Source organism: Hyperoodon ampullatus (assembly GCF_949752795.1).
Source record: "Hyperoodon ampullatus genome assembly, chromosome: 10".
In the NCBI taxonomy this organism is placed as follows: Eukaryota; Metazoa; Chordata; class Mammalia; order Artiodactyla; family Ziphiidae; genus Hyperoodon; species Hyperoodon ampullatus.
Window position 1 is genome coordinate 38,290,751 of NC_136923.1, and position 15,086 is coordinate 38,305,836.

General features: G+C 37.9%; 1 protein-coding gene across 1 annotated transcript in view; it reads right to left on the minus strand.

The window, feature by feature from the left end:
• DOCK3 (dedicator of cytokinesis 3) overlaps positions 1–15,086 on the minus strand; it is a gene marked incomplete at both ends in the record, with an annotated part of 415,489 nt that overhangs the window by 306,548 nt on the left and 93,855 nt on the right. The window contains one exon of the mRNA XM_079712090.1: positions 7,054–7,109. Coding sequence (XP_079568216.1) covers positions 7,054–7,109 — 56 coding nt within the window. The remainder of the gene's footprint in view (positions 1–7,053; positions 7,110–15,086) is intronic.

The following is a 15,086-nucleotide window of genomic DNA, read 5'->3' on the forward strand; positions in this document are numbered from 1 at the left end:
ATATCCCCATATCTCCTCCCTCTTGCATCTCCCTCCCACCCTCCCTATCCCACCCCAATAGGTGGTCACAAAGCACCAAGCTGATCTCCCTGTGCTATGTGGCTGCTTCCCACTAGTCATCTATTTTACATTTGGTAGTGTATATATGTCCATGCCACTCTCTCACTTCGTCCCAGCTCACCCTTCCCCCTCCCCGTGCCCTCAAGTTCATTCTCTACATCTGCGTCTTTATTCCTATCCTGCCCCTAGGTTCTTCAGAACCATTTTTTTTTAGAATCCATATATATGTGTTAGCATACGGTATTTGCTTTCCTCTTTCTGACTTACTTCACTCTGTATGACAGACTCTAGGTCTGTCCACCTCACTACATATAACTCAATTTCATTTCTTTTTATGGCTGAGTAATATTCCATTGTATATATGTGCCACATCTTCTTTATCCATTCATCTGTTGATGGACACTTAGGTTGCTTCCATGTCCTGGCTATTGTAAACAGAGCTGCAATGAACATTGTGGTACATGACTCTTTTTGAATTATGGTTTTCTCAGGGTATATGCCCAGTAGTGGGATTGCTGGGTCGTATGGTAGTTCTATTTTCAGTTTTTTAAGGAACCTCCATACTGTTCTCCATAGTGGCTGTATCAATTTACATTCCCACCAACAGTGCAAGAGGGTTCCCTTTTCTCCACACCCACTCCAGCATTTGTTGTTTGTAGATTTTTTGATGATGGCCATTCTGACCAGTGTCAGATGATATCTCATTGTAGTTTTTTTTGTTTTTGTTGTGGTACGCGGGCCTCTCACTGTTGTGGCCTCTCCCGTTGCGGAGCACAGGCTCCGACACGCAGGCTCAGCAGCCATGGCTCACGGGCCTAGCCGCTCCACAGCATGTGGGATCTTCCCAGACTGGGGCACGAACCCGTGTCCCCTGCATCGGCAGGTGGACTCTCAACCACTGCACCACCAGGGAAGCCCCTCATTGTAGTTTTGATTTGCATTTCTCTAATGATTAATGATGTTGAGCATTCTTTCATGTGTTTGTTGGCAATCTGTATATCTTCTTTGAAGAAATGTCTATTTAGATCTTCTGCCCACTTTTGGATTGGGTTGTTTGTTTTTTTGATACTGTGCTGCATGAGCTGCTTGTAAATTTTGGAGATTAATCCTCTGTCAGTTGCTTCATTTCCAAATATTTTCTCCCATTCTGAGGGTTGTCTTTTGGTCTTGTTTATGGTTTCCTTGCTGTGCAAAAGCTTTTAAGTTTCATTACATCCCATTTGTTTACTTTTGTTTTTATTTCCATTTCTCTAGGAGGTGGGTCAAAAAGGACTTTGCTGTGATTTATGTCACAGTGTTCTGCCTATGTTTTCCTCTAAGAGTTTGATAGTGTCTGGCCTTACATTTAGGTCTTTAATCCATTTTGAGTTTATTTTTGTGTATGGTATTAGGGAGTGCTCTAATTTCATTCTTTTACATGTAGCTGTCCAGTTTTCCCAACACTGCTTATTGAAGAGACTGTCTTTTCTCCACTGTATATTCTTGCCTCCTTTGTCAAAAATAAGGTGACCATATGTGCATCACCACCTACTTTTAAAGGGTGTAATGATGAGGTTTCATTTACACTACAATCCACATATTACAGAAGAGCAAAAGAGAAACATTATGAAACTATTCTCCATTTCTCTAGAAGGGAAAATATTCTAGATATCATCAATCTGGAAAGACATACTAAGGATAAAAGCTTGTGTAATATAGCTAAAGCATTATATAGAGGCAATTCTATAATCTCCAATTCTTGTATTAGAAAAGGCTAAAAATAAATTCACTAAGTGCCCAACCTAAAAACTGACAAAAATTTTAAATTTAAAAAAAAATTAAAAACCTAGAGATCAACAACAAAAAATAGAAAATGTTATTTATGAAAATTGATAAATACATTAACAAAACAGAAAACAATGAGAGACAAGAGTCCGGATCAGCATGTGAAAAGGTTGGTTTTTTGAAAAATCATAACAGATAAACTTCAGAAAGACTGATGATGTGAAAATGAATTTTAAAAAGCACAAAAACAATATCAGTATAAAAGGAGGGACATAACCATAAATGCAGTCAAGATTTTAAAGTATACTAAGAAATACAATAAAAAAACTTTATGACAGGGCTTCCCCGGTGGCACAGTGGTTGGGAGTCCGCCTGCCGATACAGGGGATGCGGGTTCGTGCCCCGGTCCGGGAGGGTCCCATGTGCCGTGGAGCGGCTGGGCCCGTGGGCCATGGTCGCTGGGCCCGCACGTCCAGAGCCTGTGCTCCGCAACGGGAGAGGCCACGACAGTGAGAGGACTGCGTACCACAAAAAAAAAAAAAAACCTTTATGACAAAAAATATGAAAATAGGGGGACTTCCCTGGTGGTGCAGCAGTTAAGAATCCACCTGCCAATGCATGGGACATGGGTTAGAGCCCTGGTCCGGGAAGATCCCACATGCCATGGAGCAACTAAGCCTGTGTGCCACAACTACTGAGCCCGCATCCCACAACTACTGAAGCCCATGTGCCTAGAGCCCGTGCTCCACAATGAGAAGGCACCACAATGAGAAGCCCACGTACTGCAACGAAGAGTAGCCCCTGCTCGTTGCAACTAGAGAAAACTCACGTACATCAACAAAGACCCAATGCAGCCAAAAATAAATGAATAAATTTATAAATATATATATGATAACGGGGATGTAAAAATTTCCTGGAAAATATAAGAGAACTGAGGTTTTTAAGGTTTTCAATATATAAGATCATGCCATATGCAAAGAGAAACTATTTTACTTCTTCCTTTCCTATTTGGATATCTTTTATTCTTTCTTTCTCAACTGCGCTAGCTAGGAATTCCAGTACTGTGTTAAACAGAACTAGAGAGAGTGGCATCCCCTTGTCTTATTCCTAACCATTAAGTATGAGGGTTAGCTATGGGCTTGTTATATATGGCCTTTATTATGGTGAAGCATAGTCTTTTTATACCTAATTTGTTAAGAGTTTTAAATATGAAGGCATGTTGTATTTTGCAAATGCCTTTTCTGCATCTATTGAGAGAGTCATTGGATTCTATCATTCATGGTGAATGATTTTAATGTACTGTTGAATTTGGTTTGCCAGGATTCTGTTGAGGACTCTGCATCTATGTTCATCAGAGATAATGGCCTATAATTCTTTTCATGTAGTATTCTTGTCTAGCTTTGATATCAGGGTAATACTGGCCTTATAAAATGAGTCTGGGAATGTTCCCTCCTCTTCAACTTTTTGGAAGAGTTTGAGAAGGAATGGTATTATTTCTTTAAATGTCAAATAGACAGCAATACAATAAAATATGATGTTGAAAGTGGGTACTGAAGACATCCAATATTATTGTATTGCTGTCTATTTCTCCCTTCAGTTCTGTTAATACTTGCTATCTTTAGGTGCTCTGATGTTGGGTGACATATATTTACAACTGTTTTCTGCTCTTGATGAATTGACCCCTTTATCACTACATAATCACCTTCTTTGTTTGTCCTTATAGTTTTTGACTTAAAATCTATTTTGTCTGATATAAGAAAAGCTGTCATTGACATCTTTTGGCTTCCATTTGCATGGAATATCTTTTTCTATTCCTCCGCTTTGAGCCTATGTTTACCCTTAAAGGTGTAGTGAGTCCCTTATAGGCAGCATATAGGGGGTCTTGCTTTTTATCCACCAGCCACCCTATGTCATTTGAATGGAGAATTTACTCCATATACATTTAAAGTAATTACTGACAGGTAATGACTTATTAAAGCCATCTTACTAATCTTCTTCTGGCTCTTCTGTTGTTCCTTTGTTACTTTCTTCCTCTCTTGTTGACTTCCTTTGTGATTTGATGGATTTCTCCGGTGGTATGCTTTGATTTTTTTCTCTTCATCTCCTGTGTTTCTACTATAGGTGTTTGCTTTGTGGTTACAATGAAGCTTACATGAAACATCTTAAAGTTATAACAGTCTGTTTTAGGCTGATAACTACTTAACATCAATTGCATATAAAAACTCTACACTTTCACTCCCCCCACTACATTTTATGTTTTTGACATCACAATTTACATTTTATACTGTGCATCCATTACAAATTATTGTAGCTATCATTATTTTGAATACTCTTGTCTTTTCACATTTATACTAGAGTTAAGTGTTTCACATACCATTACAGTATTAGAGTATTCTGAATTTGACTATATACCTACTTTTACTAGTGTTTTATACTTTCATATGTTTTCATGTTATTAACTAGCATCCTTTGATTTCAGCTTGAAGAACACCCTTTAGCATTGTTTGTAAGGCCGATCTAATAGATCTAATGGTTATGAACCCCCACAACTTTTGTTTTTCTAGGAAAGTCTTTATCTCTCCCTCACATCTGAAAGACAACTTTGCCAGGTAAAGTATTCCTGGTATTTTTTCCTTCAGCACTATGAATATATAACCCCTTCTCTCCTGGCTTGTTAGGCTTCTGCTGTGAAACCGCTGATAGCCTTATGGTTAAAAATACATATTTTAAATGAATGCTGATTTAAGTAAATGGGGTTTTTTTTGCATCTATTATATTTATTTAATGTACTAAATTTACTGGGTGCACACAACACAACCTCTGCCATTCTGCCACTCTCCTGATAATCTGAATCTCAAGAGGAGCAACATAAACATGGAAAACAGTGTAAAACTTCAGGAGTAGCATTCTGAAGAGACTGTCCTCTAAGTCGTGCTATCCAGAGCTACTCCAGCTGCTATCCTTTCTGAAAACTAGTACCTTAGCTTTTCATTTAGAGCCTACCTGTTTTACATACTTAATGAAACTGCTCTCAATGTCTGCTAGCCATAGATAAGACAAACATTGGGGCTATAAAAGATTCCAAGCTGCTGCTGTCCTGCGGTGCTCTCTGAACAGAGAATTCCCATCTTGTAAATGAGTGACATGATCTAGACACCTGAGTCTCCTTTCTGCTACCCCTCTCCCCAAAGAGTTCAAGTACCCTTTCCCCCTTCTGGTTGTGGCCCTGCACTGCTGTCTCTGAAAGGTCTCCTGCTGTGACAGATTTCCTTTGCAACTTGTCAGAGCTCTGCCTAAATAAAGCTCATTATGTGCTACTACTATCTCATGGTCATGTCTTTTATCAGCCCTAAAATCCTCTAGTTTACTACAAATGTATAAGTTTTTCAGTGAAACTTTATAAAAAGTAGCAACAATACCTGAATCATTTTAATAATGAGAAAACCCAGATATCAAGAAACACTTTAAAAGATAACTGAAAATATGAAAAATTTTAAAGTTCCCGTAAAAACATTCCCACAGATGGATTATTCAAGCAATTTCACTCCCTGTCAACCAAATAAAACAAGAAGTACTTCAGTACAAATGGCACAAGTTTTTCAAGAAGCAGATGATATACCCTATGAAGCACTGAGAGCACAGTTGTGCTCCCAAGTATGGCAGGATGCAATGAAGAAGGTACATGATAGAAACACAATGCACGTTCTCTGATTGAGAGACCCTCACCTCCCGGTTGATATGTGCTAAGGTAGAGCCCCAAGTCCCAGTCCTGCTGATCTAACCAAGCATTGGGAAGATATCCAGGAGAAATGTGACCATTTTAATGCACAACACCACCCATGTAGTATTGCTATCTAAGATGCTTAAGCTGAATCTAACCATGAGGAAACAGACAAATACAAATTGAGGGACATTTTGCAAAAACAACTGGCCTGGGCACTTCAACAACGTCAATGCCATGAAAAGAAAAAAGAAAACCAAGGCTGGAGAACTGTTCTAAATTAAAAGAGATTATGACATGACAATGATAAAATATGATATTTAATTCTTGATTGGATCCTGAACCACACACACCCCCGACCGCCAAAAAACCAACCAAATGAAAACAGCTATAAAGGACATTCATGGGACAATTAGGGAGACATCTGAATATGGACTATATATTTTATAGTACTATTATATCAATGTTACATTTCCTGAGTGTAATAATTATACTGTGATTATGTTAGAGAATGTACTTTTTCTTAAGATGTATATACTAAAATATTGAGCAGTTCCTGGGTTCCGGTATCCCCAACCTATTATCTTTTGTATTCCCAGACATTAGAGTGTAGAATGCTTTAATGCAGTGATTATTCTGGGTTATATCAGTATTTCCTCCTTTTTTTCTTTCACTCTTCAAATGTGTCTAAAATTCCCTATATTAAATTCTATTTCATAAAGTGACTCATAAGTTTCTCTTTTCTTGACTAAACCCTAACTTACCAGAAGGATACTCTGATGCTAACTCAACCTCTGGTCAAAAACATAATTTCTACTACCAAAAGCTACATAGTTAAACAGTACGTTAAATTTTATATTTTAAAATGATGAATTTTAAAATACAAAATCACAATCTAATAATAATACATATTACTTTTAAAAATAAGACATGACAGTAAAGAATTTTTAAAAATCACCCAAAATCTGAACATGCAAAAACAACAAATGTTAACATTTTGATATATTTACATCTTGTCTCTCCTCTATTCAGAGATTGCTTTTGTTTCAAAAATTTGTGACCAAACTACATACCCATTTTCTACACTGTCCTTTTATCCTTAGGTATGCCTTTACAGTTTTTTCAATTTCTGTTTGCAGAAAGAAAAGATTTTAAAAGTCTCCCTCACTTTCACATACAGAAACAAAATGACAGATTTATCACTAACTCCTATCCTCTCATCAAGGACTATTCTCAAAATAGTACATCATTTTTAAAAAACATGCTGCATGCATAATTGTTTTATAAAATTTGTAACAAATTACCTTTCCAATATACAGGAAAAGAGGTTAAATTTGTCAGTATTTTAAGATAAAATTGTGTCCTCAGAATTATATATGATAAAGCAGGTATATTTTTTGCAGGAAAACATGCCAATAGAATATTTTATACTATGAACCAAAAAGAAAACAGCCTTCCTCTGCAACCAATGAAAATTATAAATAAATTTAGTAAAGCCAACTACTCACCCCCTATTACTGACAATTGCTTTTTTCAAATGAATGTAATTTGCAGGAAAGATCCCCTGTAAAAGAGAAAAGATTTCCCATTAGAAAAAGTAATTTGTGATTAACATCTCATATAGACTAAAACAGCAGCCAGATTTCAGCATGGAACTACTCTATCAACAACACAGTAGGTTTTTTAACGTAGCAAACATTTTACATATTAATTAAGAATACAAAGTTGCACAAACTATATTCAACAGAAATTTCACTGTCATTTGCAATCAGAGTCTATCCTCAGGGAAAAAACAACTGTGATGTTAAGCAACCACCAAAAAACAATTTTTTTTAAGTTTTAGAAATATTCCATCAAATCACTCTTAGGATATAGACTTAACATACAGAGCTTAACATGTATCTACAAAACGACATCATCATCTAACCAACAATTTACAGATTATCCAGCTCTGAGCTAGAGAAAGAATTCTCACATTCTGGGTAACATTTGTATTCACAAGAATAAATCAATTTGGGAGCTTCTATAAATATTTCTTCTTTTACTCTTTCCAAACGGTTTCCACTTTGGTATCTGCCATAATTTGATTTCAATTCCTAAGGGATAAAAATGTATTCTGGGGCTTCCCTGGTGGCGCAGTGGTTGAGGGCCCACCTGCCAATGCAGGGGACAAGGGTTCGTGCCCCGGTCCGGGAGGATCCCGCGTGCCGCGGAGCGGCTGGGCCCGTGAGCCATGGCCATTGAGCCTGCGCGTCTGGAGCCTGTGCTCCGCAACGGGAGAGGCCACAACAGCGCGAGGCCCACATACCGCAAAAAAAAAAAAAAAAAAAAAAAAATGTATTCTGTTTTAGAAAACAAATAAGTTTTCCAATCAATGTTTTTCACTCTTTTTCCTGATGTATAAAACTCCCTTTAAGGCTTCCCTGGTGGCGAAGTGGTTGAGAGTCCGCCTACCAATGCAGGGGACATGGGTTCGTGCCCCGGTCTGGGAAGATCCCACATGCCGCGGAGCGGCTGGGCCCGTGAGCCATGGCCGCTGAGCCTGCGCGTCCGGAGCCTGTACTCCGCAATGGGAGAGGCCACAACAGTGAGAGGCCCGCGTACCGCAGAAAAAAAAAAAAAAACCTCCCTTCAAATAAAACACAGATGGCCTATTTTTTAAATACTCTTTGGCCCACACCACTATCAGTAATAAACTCAATCTATACCACACAAACCCATCAGCAGCTGGACTACAGTAATGCATTTTACAGTTTTCAGTGTACAGATCTTTCACCTCCTTGGTTAAATTTATTCCCAAGTATTTGATTATTCTGATGCTACTGTGAATGGGATCGTTTCCTTTATTTCTTTTTCAGATATTTCATTGATAGTGCATAAAAACACAACTAAATTCTCTGTGTTCATTTTATATCCTGCAATTTTACTGTATTTATTGGTTAGTTCTGTTTCCTGGGGGAATCTTTAGGATTTTCTATATATCATATCATATGCAAACAAATAAAATTTTACTTCTTTACTCATTTTGATGCCTTTTATTTCCTTTTCTTACCTGACTGCTCTAGCTAGGACTTCCAGAACTCTGTTGAATAGGCATGGTGAGAGTGGGCACCCTTATCTTGCTCCTCATCTCAGAGGAAAAGTTTTCAACTTTCACCACTGAGTATGACATTAGCTGTGGGCTTATCACATATGGCCTTTAATAGGTTGAGGTGTGTTCCTTCTAAACCCAATTTGTTTTCAGTTTTATTCATGTAAGGATGTATTTTATCAAAAAACTTTGCATATATTGAGATGATCATATGATTTTTATCTTTCATTCTATTGATGCAGTATAGCACACTCACTGATTTGTGAATGCTGAACCATCCTTGCATCCCTTTCATTAATCCCACTTAATCATGGTGTATGACCCTTTTCATATGCTATTAAAACTGCTAATATTTTGTTGAGAGTTTCTGCATCTATATTCATCAGGAGTAATGACCTGTATTTTTCTTTTCCTACACTGTCCTTATGTGGCTTTGGTATCAGAGTAATGCTAGCCTCATGAAATGAATCTGAAAGTGTTCCTTCCTCTTCAATTTTTGGAATAGTTTGAGAAGGACTGGTGTTAATTCTTCTTTAAAGTTTAGTAGAATTCACCAGTGAAGTCATCTGGTCCTGAACTTTTCTTCGTTGGGAGGTTTTTTTATTACTGATTCAATCTCCTTACTGATTACTGGACTATTCAGATGTTCTATTTCCTCATGATTCATTCTGGATAGGTGGTAAGTTTCTAGGAATTTATCCATTTCTTCTAGGTGGTCCGATTTGTTAGCATACAATTGTCATAGTAGTCTCTTATAATCTTCTGTATTTCTGTGGTATCATTTTCAATGTCTCCTCTTTCATTTCTCATTTTGAGTCTTTTTTTTTCCCTCAGTCAATTTTGTTTATCTTTTAAAAGAACCAGTTCTTAGTGACACTAATCTTTTCTCTTGTTTTTTGGTCTCTTTTTCATTTATTTTCACCCTGATCTTTGTTATTTCCTTGATTCTGCTAAATTTGGGCATAGTTTCTTCTTTTTTTTCCTAGTTTCTTCACATGTAAAGTAAGGTTGTTTATTTAACATCTTTTTTTTCTCTTACTGTAGGCATTTATCACTATAAACTTCCCTCCTCAAACTGCTTCTGCAGTATCCCACAGGTTTTGGTATACTGTGTTCCTGTTTTCACTTGTGTCGAGATTTCTTTTTAATCTCTTCTCTGGTCCATTGGTTGTTCAGAATGTGTTAATTTTCATATATTTGTGAATTTTCCAGTTTTCTTGCTGTTAATGATTTCTAGTTTCATACCGCTGTGGTCAGAAAAGATACATGGTATGATTTCAATCTTCTTAAATTTGCTAAAGCCTTGTTATATGACCTATTCTAAAGAATGTTCCATTTACAATTGAGAAGAACATGTACTCTGCTGCTGATGGATTGAATATTCTATATGTGTCTGTTAGTTATATTTGGTCTAAAATATAGTTCAAGTCCAACATTTCCTTGTTGATTTTCTGTCTGGATGATCTATCCAGTGCTGAAAATGGGGTGCTGAAGGCCCCTATTATTATTGTATTGTTATCTACTTCTCCCTTCAAATCTATTTAGTATTTGCTTAATATATTTAGGGGCTCCATTTTGGGTGAACATATATTTATGATTGTTATTCCTTCTTGATAAATTGACCCCTTTATCATTATGTAATGACTTTCTTTATCTCTAGTTAATTTTTTGCTTCAAGTCTATTTATCTGATATAAATATAGCTCCCTGGGCTCTCTATTAGTTTCCCCTTGCATGAAATATCTTTTTCCATACGTTAATTTTCAACCTACATGTGTCCTTAAAGCTGAAGTAAATCTCTTGTAGGCAGCATGTAGTTGGGTCTTGTTTTTTTAAATACATCAAGCCACTCTAGGCCTTTTGATTGGATAATTCAATCCATTTACATTTAGAGTAATTATTGATAGGTAAAGACTTACTAATGCCATCTTATTAATTGTTTCTGGCTGTTTTATAGTTCCCTTGTTCCTTTCTTCCTTTCTTGCTGCCTTCCTTTGTGAATTGATGATTCTTCCACAGTGGTATGCTTTGATTCCCATAACTTTATCTTTTGTGAATCTACTGTAGATTTTTGCTTTGTGGTTACCATGGACATCAAGGTCACCAGTAATGTATTTTATATATTGGCTCATAATAAACTATAACCTATGCCAACAGTGAAATCTAATGTGTGAAAATATGGGATTGAAAAAAGGATAAAACACACGACCACATATAACCAAACCTAAATGATGACAACCGGTTATCTGTAAGGGAAGAATTAATAGTAAAAAGTTTAAAACAAACAGAATTAGCATATACTTCTAAGAAGATGGAAGAAGACATATTTTTCACTATTCCTCCTGCTAAGTACAATGTAAAACTCTGGATATTATATATATAACATGCATATGGATACACAAAATATACATAAAAATATACATCATACATCATATATATAAGATGTGTGTCATATATATATATATGGACATAAAAGTATTTTTAAAAACTGGAAGACTCTGAAAGGTGAAGAGAAGAAGGCAAACCAACTGGGGTTGAGATGCAAGAAATAGCACAGTGGTGAACTCCCTAGATTTTCTTTTGCCTTATGTATCCACTACTTGAAGCTAAAAAAGCTGGAGACCTGGAAACACCAAAAGGCACAAACAAAAAAAGACCCCCAAAAAACCTGCTCTTTCTAGTTTAAGAACCAGGAAAAGATCCACCTATCAAAAACAAAAAACTTTTCAATAACAACCACTATACTGCTTCCAAATACCACCCAAAAAAAGCAATGGCCCAACTCCCACCCACACAAGCAAGGTCAATTGGAGGGACTGAACTTTGACCCTCAACAGGCTGTAATGAAGCACCCAAACTGGTACAGTATCAGAGAAAACCAAGTTGGGAGCCAAGACCTTCTATGCCAGTAGGCAATAATAAGCCACCAGCACTCTGGCAGTGGAGACTACTTGGGGGCACCTGAACTTCCACCCCTAACCAGTATTAATGAGATTCCCTCCATCACCCTGCTGTGCTGGTATAAGAAGAGGCAAAGGGGAGAGCTGAAACTTTCACCATCACTCAGAAGTAACAAGACCACCACCCTCCTCCTGGTGTCATTGAAGGCCACATGGGGAGCAGTAAGGAAGTACTACAATGCCTTCCAACCAGTGAACAATCAGTGGAACACTAGTAGGAAGCTGGAATTCCCACACAAGGAAAAACAAGGATCCTTCACCCTTTGGTGTCAACAGAGGCTGAGTGGGAAACATGGGATTCAAACCCCCTTGGCAGTAATGAGGTAAAACCCTCTTCCCTCTGCAGAAGCACTGTCACAAAAAGCCAGGTAAAATTGAAGGTTTAAATAAAATGCACAGTCTCATAACATAATACCCAAAGGTCCAGGCTTCAGTTGAAAATCACTCATCATACCAAGAACCAGGAATCAAAGGGCATCAAAGGGACATGGATCCTACTAACTACTTCATGGACTCCATCAGGAAGCCTGTCCATGTGCCAATGGAGATGCCTCACACCTGCAGATCTTCCCAACTGGCCCATGAGCATCCCCAATGCTCTGCACACTCCATCACACTCCCTAACCCTGTGGCCAGTTCCCTGGGCACACCACCAAGGGTGGCAATGAGTGCAAGCCTTTGTACATGGCTACTAAGCACATGCAGAAAGCCATTCAATTCTGGGAGAAAGCACATAAACTTAAGCATGCAGCACCACCTAGGTGAAGCAAACAAGAGACTGGCAGCAACCAGCCTAACTTTGCAGGATTGAGAAAAAGCATACAATCTTAGAAATTCCACCTCAAAAAAGAGAACAAGAAGTGTGGAGTAGGTACATACATAGCAAAGGTCTAAGAAAGCCTCAGAATAACCAGCAGGGCTGACAGAAGATACTTCTCTACCGAAGAAAGAAAGTAAAAGTGGAGGAGGTGACTGCTTCTTCAAACGGAAAGAGAGCAATGCAAGACTTCAAGGAACATGAAAAATAAAGCAAACATGATACCATAAAAAAGGGACACAACCATTTTCCAGTAACCAACTCCAAAGAAATGAATCTGTGATGTGTCCAATAAAAAAGTCAAAACAGGGTTTCCCTGGTGGCACAGTGGTTGAGAGTCTGCCTGCCAATGCAGGGGACATGGGTTTGTGCCCCAGTCCGGGAAGATCCCACATGCCGCGGAGTGGCTGGGCCCGTGAGCCATGGCCGCTGAGCCTGCGCGTCCGGAGCCTGTGCTCCGCAACAGGAGAGGCCACAACAGTGAGAGGCCCGCATACTGCCAAAAAAAAAAAAAGTCAAAACAGTTGTTTTAAGAAAGCTCAACAAACTACAAGAAAACACAGAAAGATCGTTCAATGAAATCAACGAAACAATACACAAGTAAGAAGTTTAAAAGATGTACAGAAATCATAAAAAAGAACCAAACAAATTCTGGAACTGAAGATTACAATGAATTTAATGAAAACTGCAACAGAGAATGTCAACAGCAGACTTGATCAAAAAGAAGAAAAACTTAGTGAGATTGAACACAGGAAGCTTGAGATCATCCAGTCAGAAGAGAACAAAAGAAAAAATTTTTAAAGAGCAAAAAAAGTCCATATGAATTACAGAATACCGTAAGGGGAAACAATCTATGTAGTATTGCAGTTCCAGAAAGACAAGGGAGGGAGAAAGGGTTAGAGGGCTTATTTAAAGAAATAAGGGCTGAGAACTTCCCAAATCTTGGGAGATTTGGACATCCAAGTTCATGAAGCTAGGTCTCCAACAACATTCAACCCAAAAAGGTCAATTCCAAGACACGTTATAATAAAACGGACTCAAATCCAAGAGAAAGAGAATTTCAAAAGCAGCAAGAGAAAAAAAGGTTTGTAACTTATCAGGTAAACCCAATAAGGCTATCAGTAGTACTCAGCAGTTATACCAGGCAAGGAAACAGTGGAATAATATATTCAAAGTACTGAAAGAGAAAAATTGCCAACTAAGAATACTGGCAAAGATGTCTTTCAAAATTGGAGAAATGACTTTCCAAGACAAACAAAAACTGAAAGAGTTCATCACCACTAAATCTGCCTTATAAGAAATGATGAAAGGAATTCTTCATCTGAAATGAAAGGACATAATTAGTAACATCAAAGCATGTGAAAATACAAAACACAGTGATAAAGATAAATATATAGTTAAATTCAGAATACTCTAATACTGTAATATGGCAACATATTAATCAATTAACTAGGGGGGCTTCCCTGGTAGTGTAGTGGTTAAGAATCCGCCTGCCAATGCAGGGAACATGGGTTAGAGCCCTGGTCCGGGAAGATCCCACATGCCGTGGAGCAACTAAGCCCATGCACCACAACTACTGAGCCTGTGCTCTAGAGCCTGAGAGCCACAACTACTGAAGCCCACATGCCTAGAGCCTGTGCTCCACAACAAGAGAAGCCACCACAGTAAGAAGCCTGCGCACCGCAACCAGAGAAAAGCCCATGCATAGCAACAAAGACCCAATGCAGCCAAAAATAAAATTAAATTAATCAACTTACTATAAAGGTTAAAAGACAAAAGAATTTAAAATAACTATACCTACAACAATTTGTCAATAGATATATAAGAAGATGTAGATTGTGACATAAATATAAAATGTGGAAAAGAGGAATAAAAGGGAAGAGTTTTTATATGAGTTTGACATTAAGATGTTATCAGTGTAATAAAACAGACTGTTGTAAGACATCTTATGTAAACTTCATGGTAACCATAAAGAAAAATCTGCAGTAATACACAAAAGGATGGCATTAGTAAATGAATTAAATTCACCAATCAAAAGGCATACAGTCACTGAATGGATTTAAAAATATAACCCACCTATATGCTGCCTACAAGAAATTCAACTCACCATTAAGAATAAACATAGGCTCAAAATGAAGATATAGAAAATGATATTCCATGCAAATGTAAATCAAAAGAGAGCAGGGGTAGCTATACCTATATCAGACAAAATAGACTTCAAGTCAAAAACCGGACAGCATAAAGAATGATTATTTAATGACCAAAGGGGTTAATTCATCATGAGAATATAAAAACTGTAAATACATATGCACCAAACAACAGAGCACCTAAATATATTAAATACTAACAGAGCTGAAGGGAGAAATAGACAACAATATAAAAACAGTAAGGGAGGGCTTCCCTGGTGGCGCAGTGGTTCAGAGTCCACCTGCCAATGCAGGGGACACGGGTTCATGCCCCGGTCCCAGAAGATCCACATGCCGCGGAGCGGCTGGGCCCATGAGCCATGGCCGCTGAGCCTGTGCATCCAGAGCCTGTGCACCGCAACAGGAGAGGCCACGACAGTGAGAGGCCCACGTACCACAAAAAATAAAAAAAACTGTAAGGGATTTCAATACACACTTTCAACAATGGATGGAACTTAAAACCAGGAAATCAGTAAGAAATCATCAGA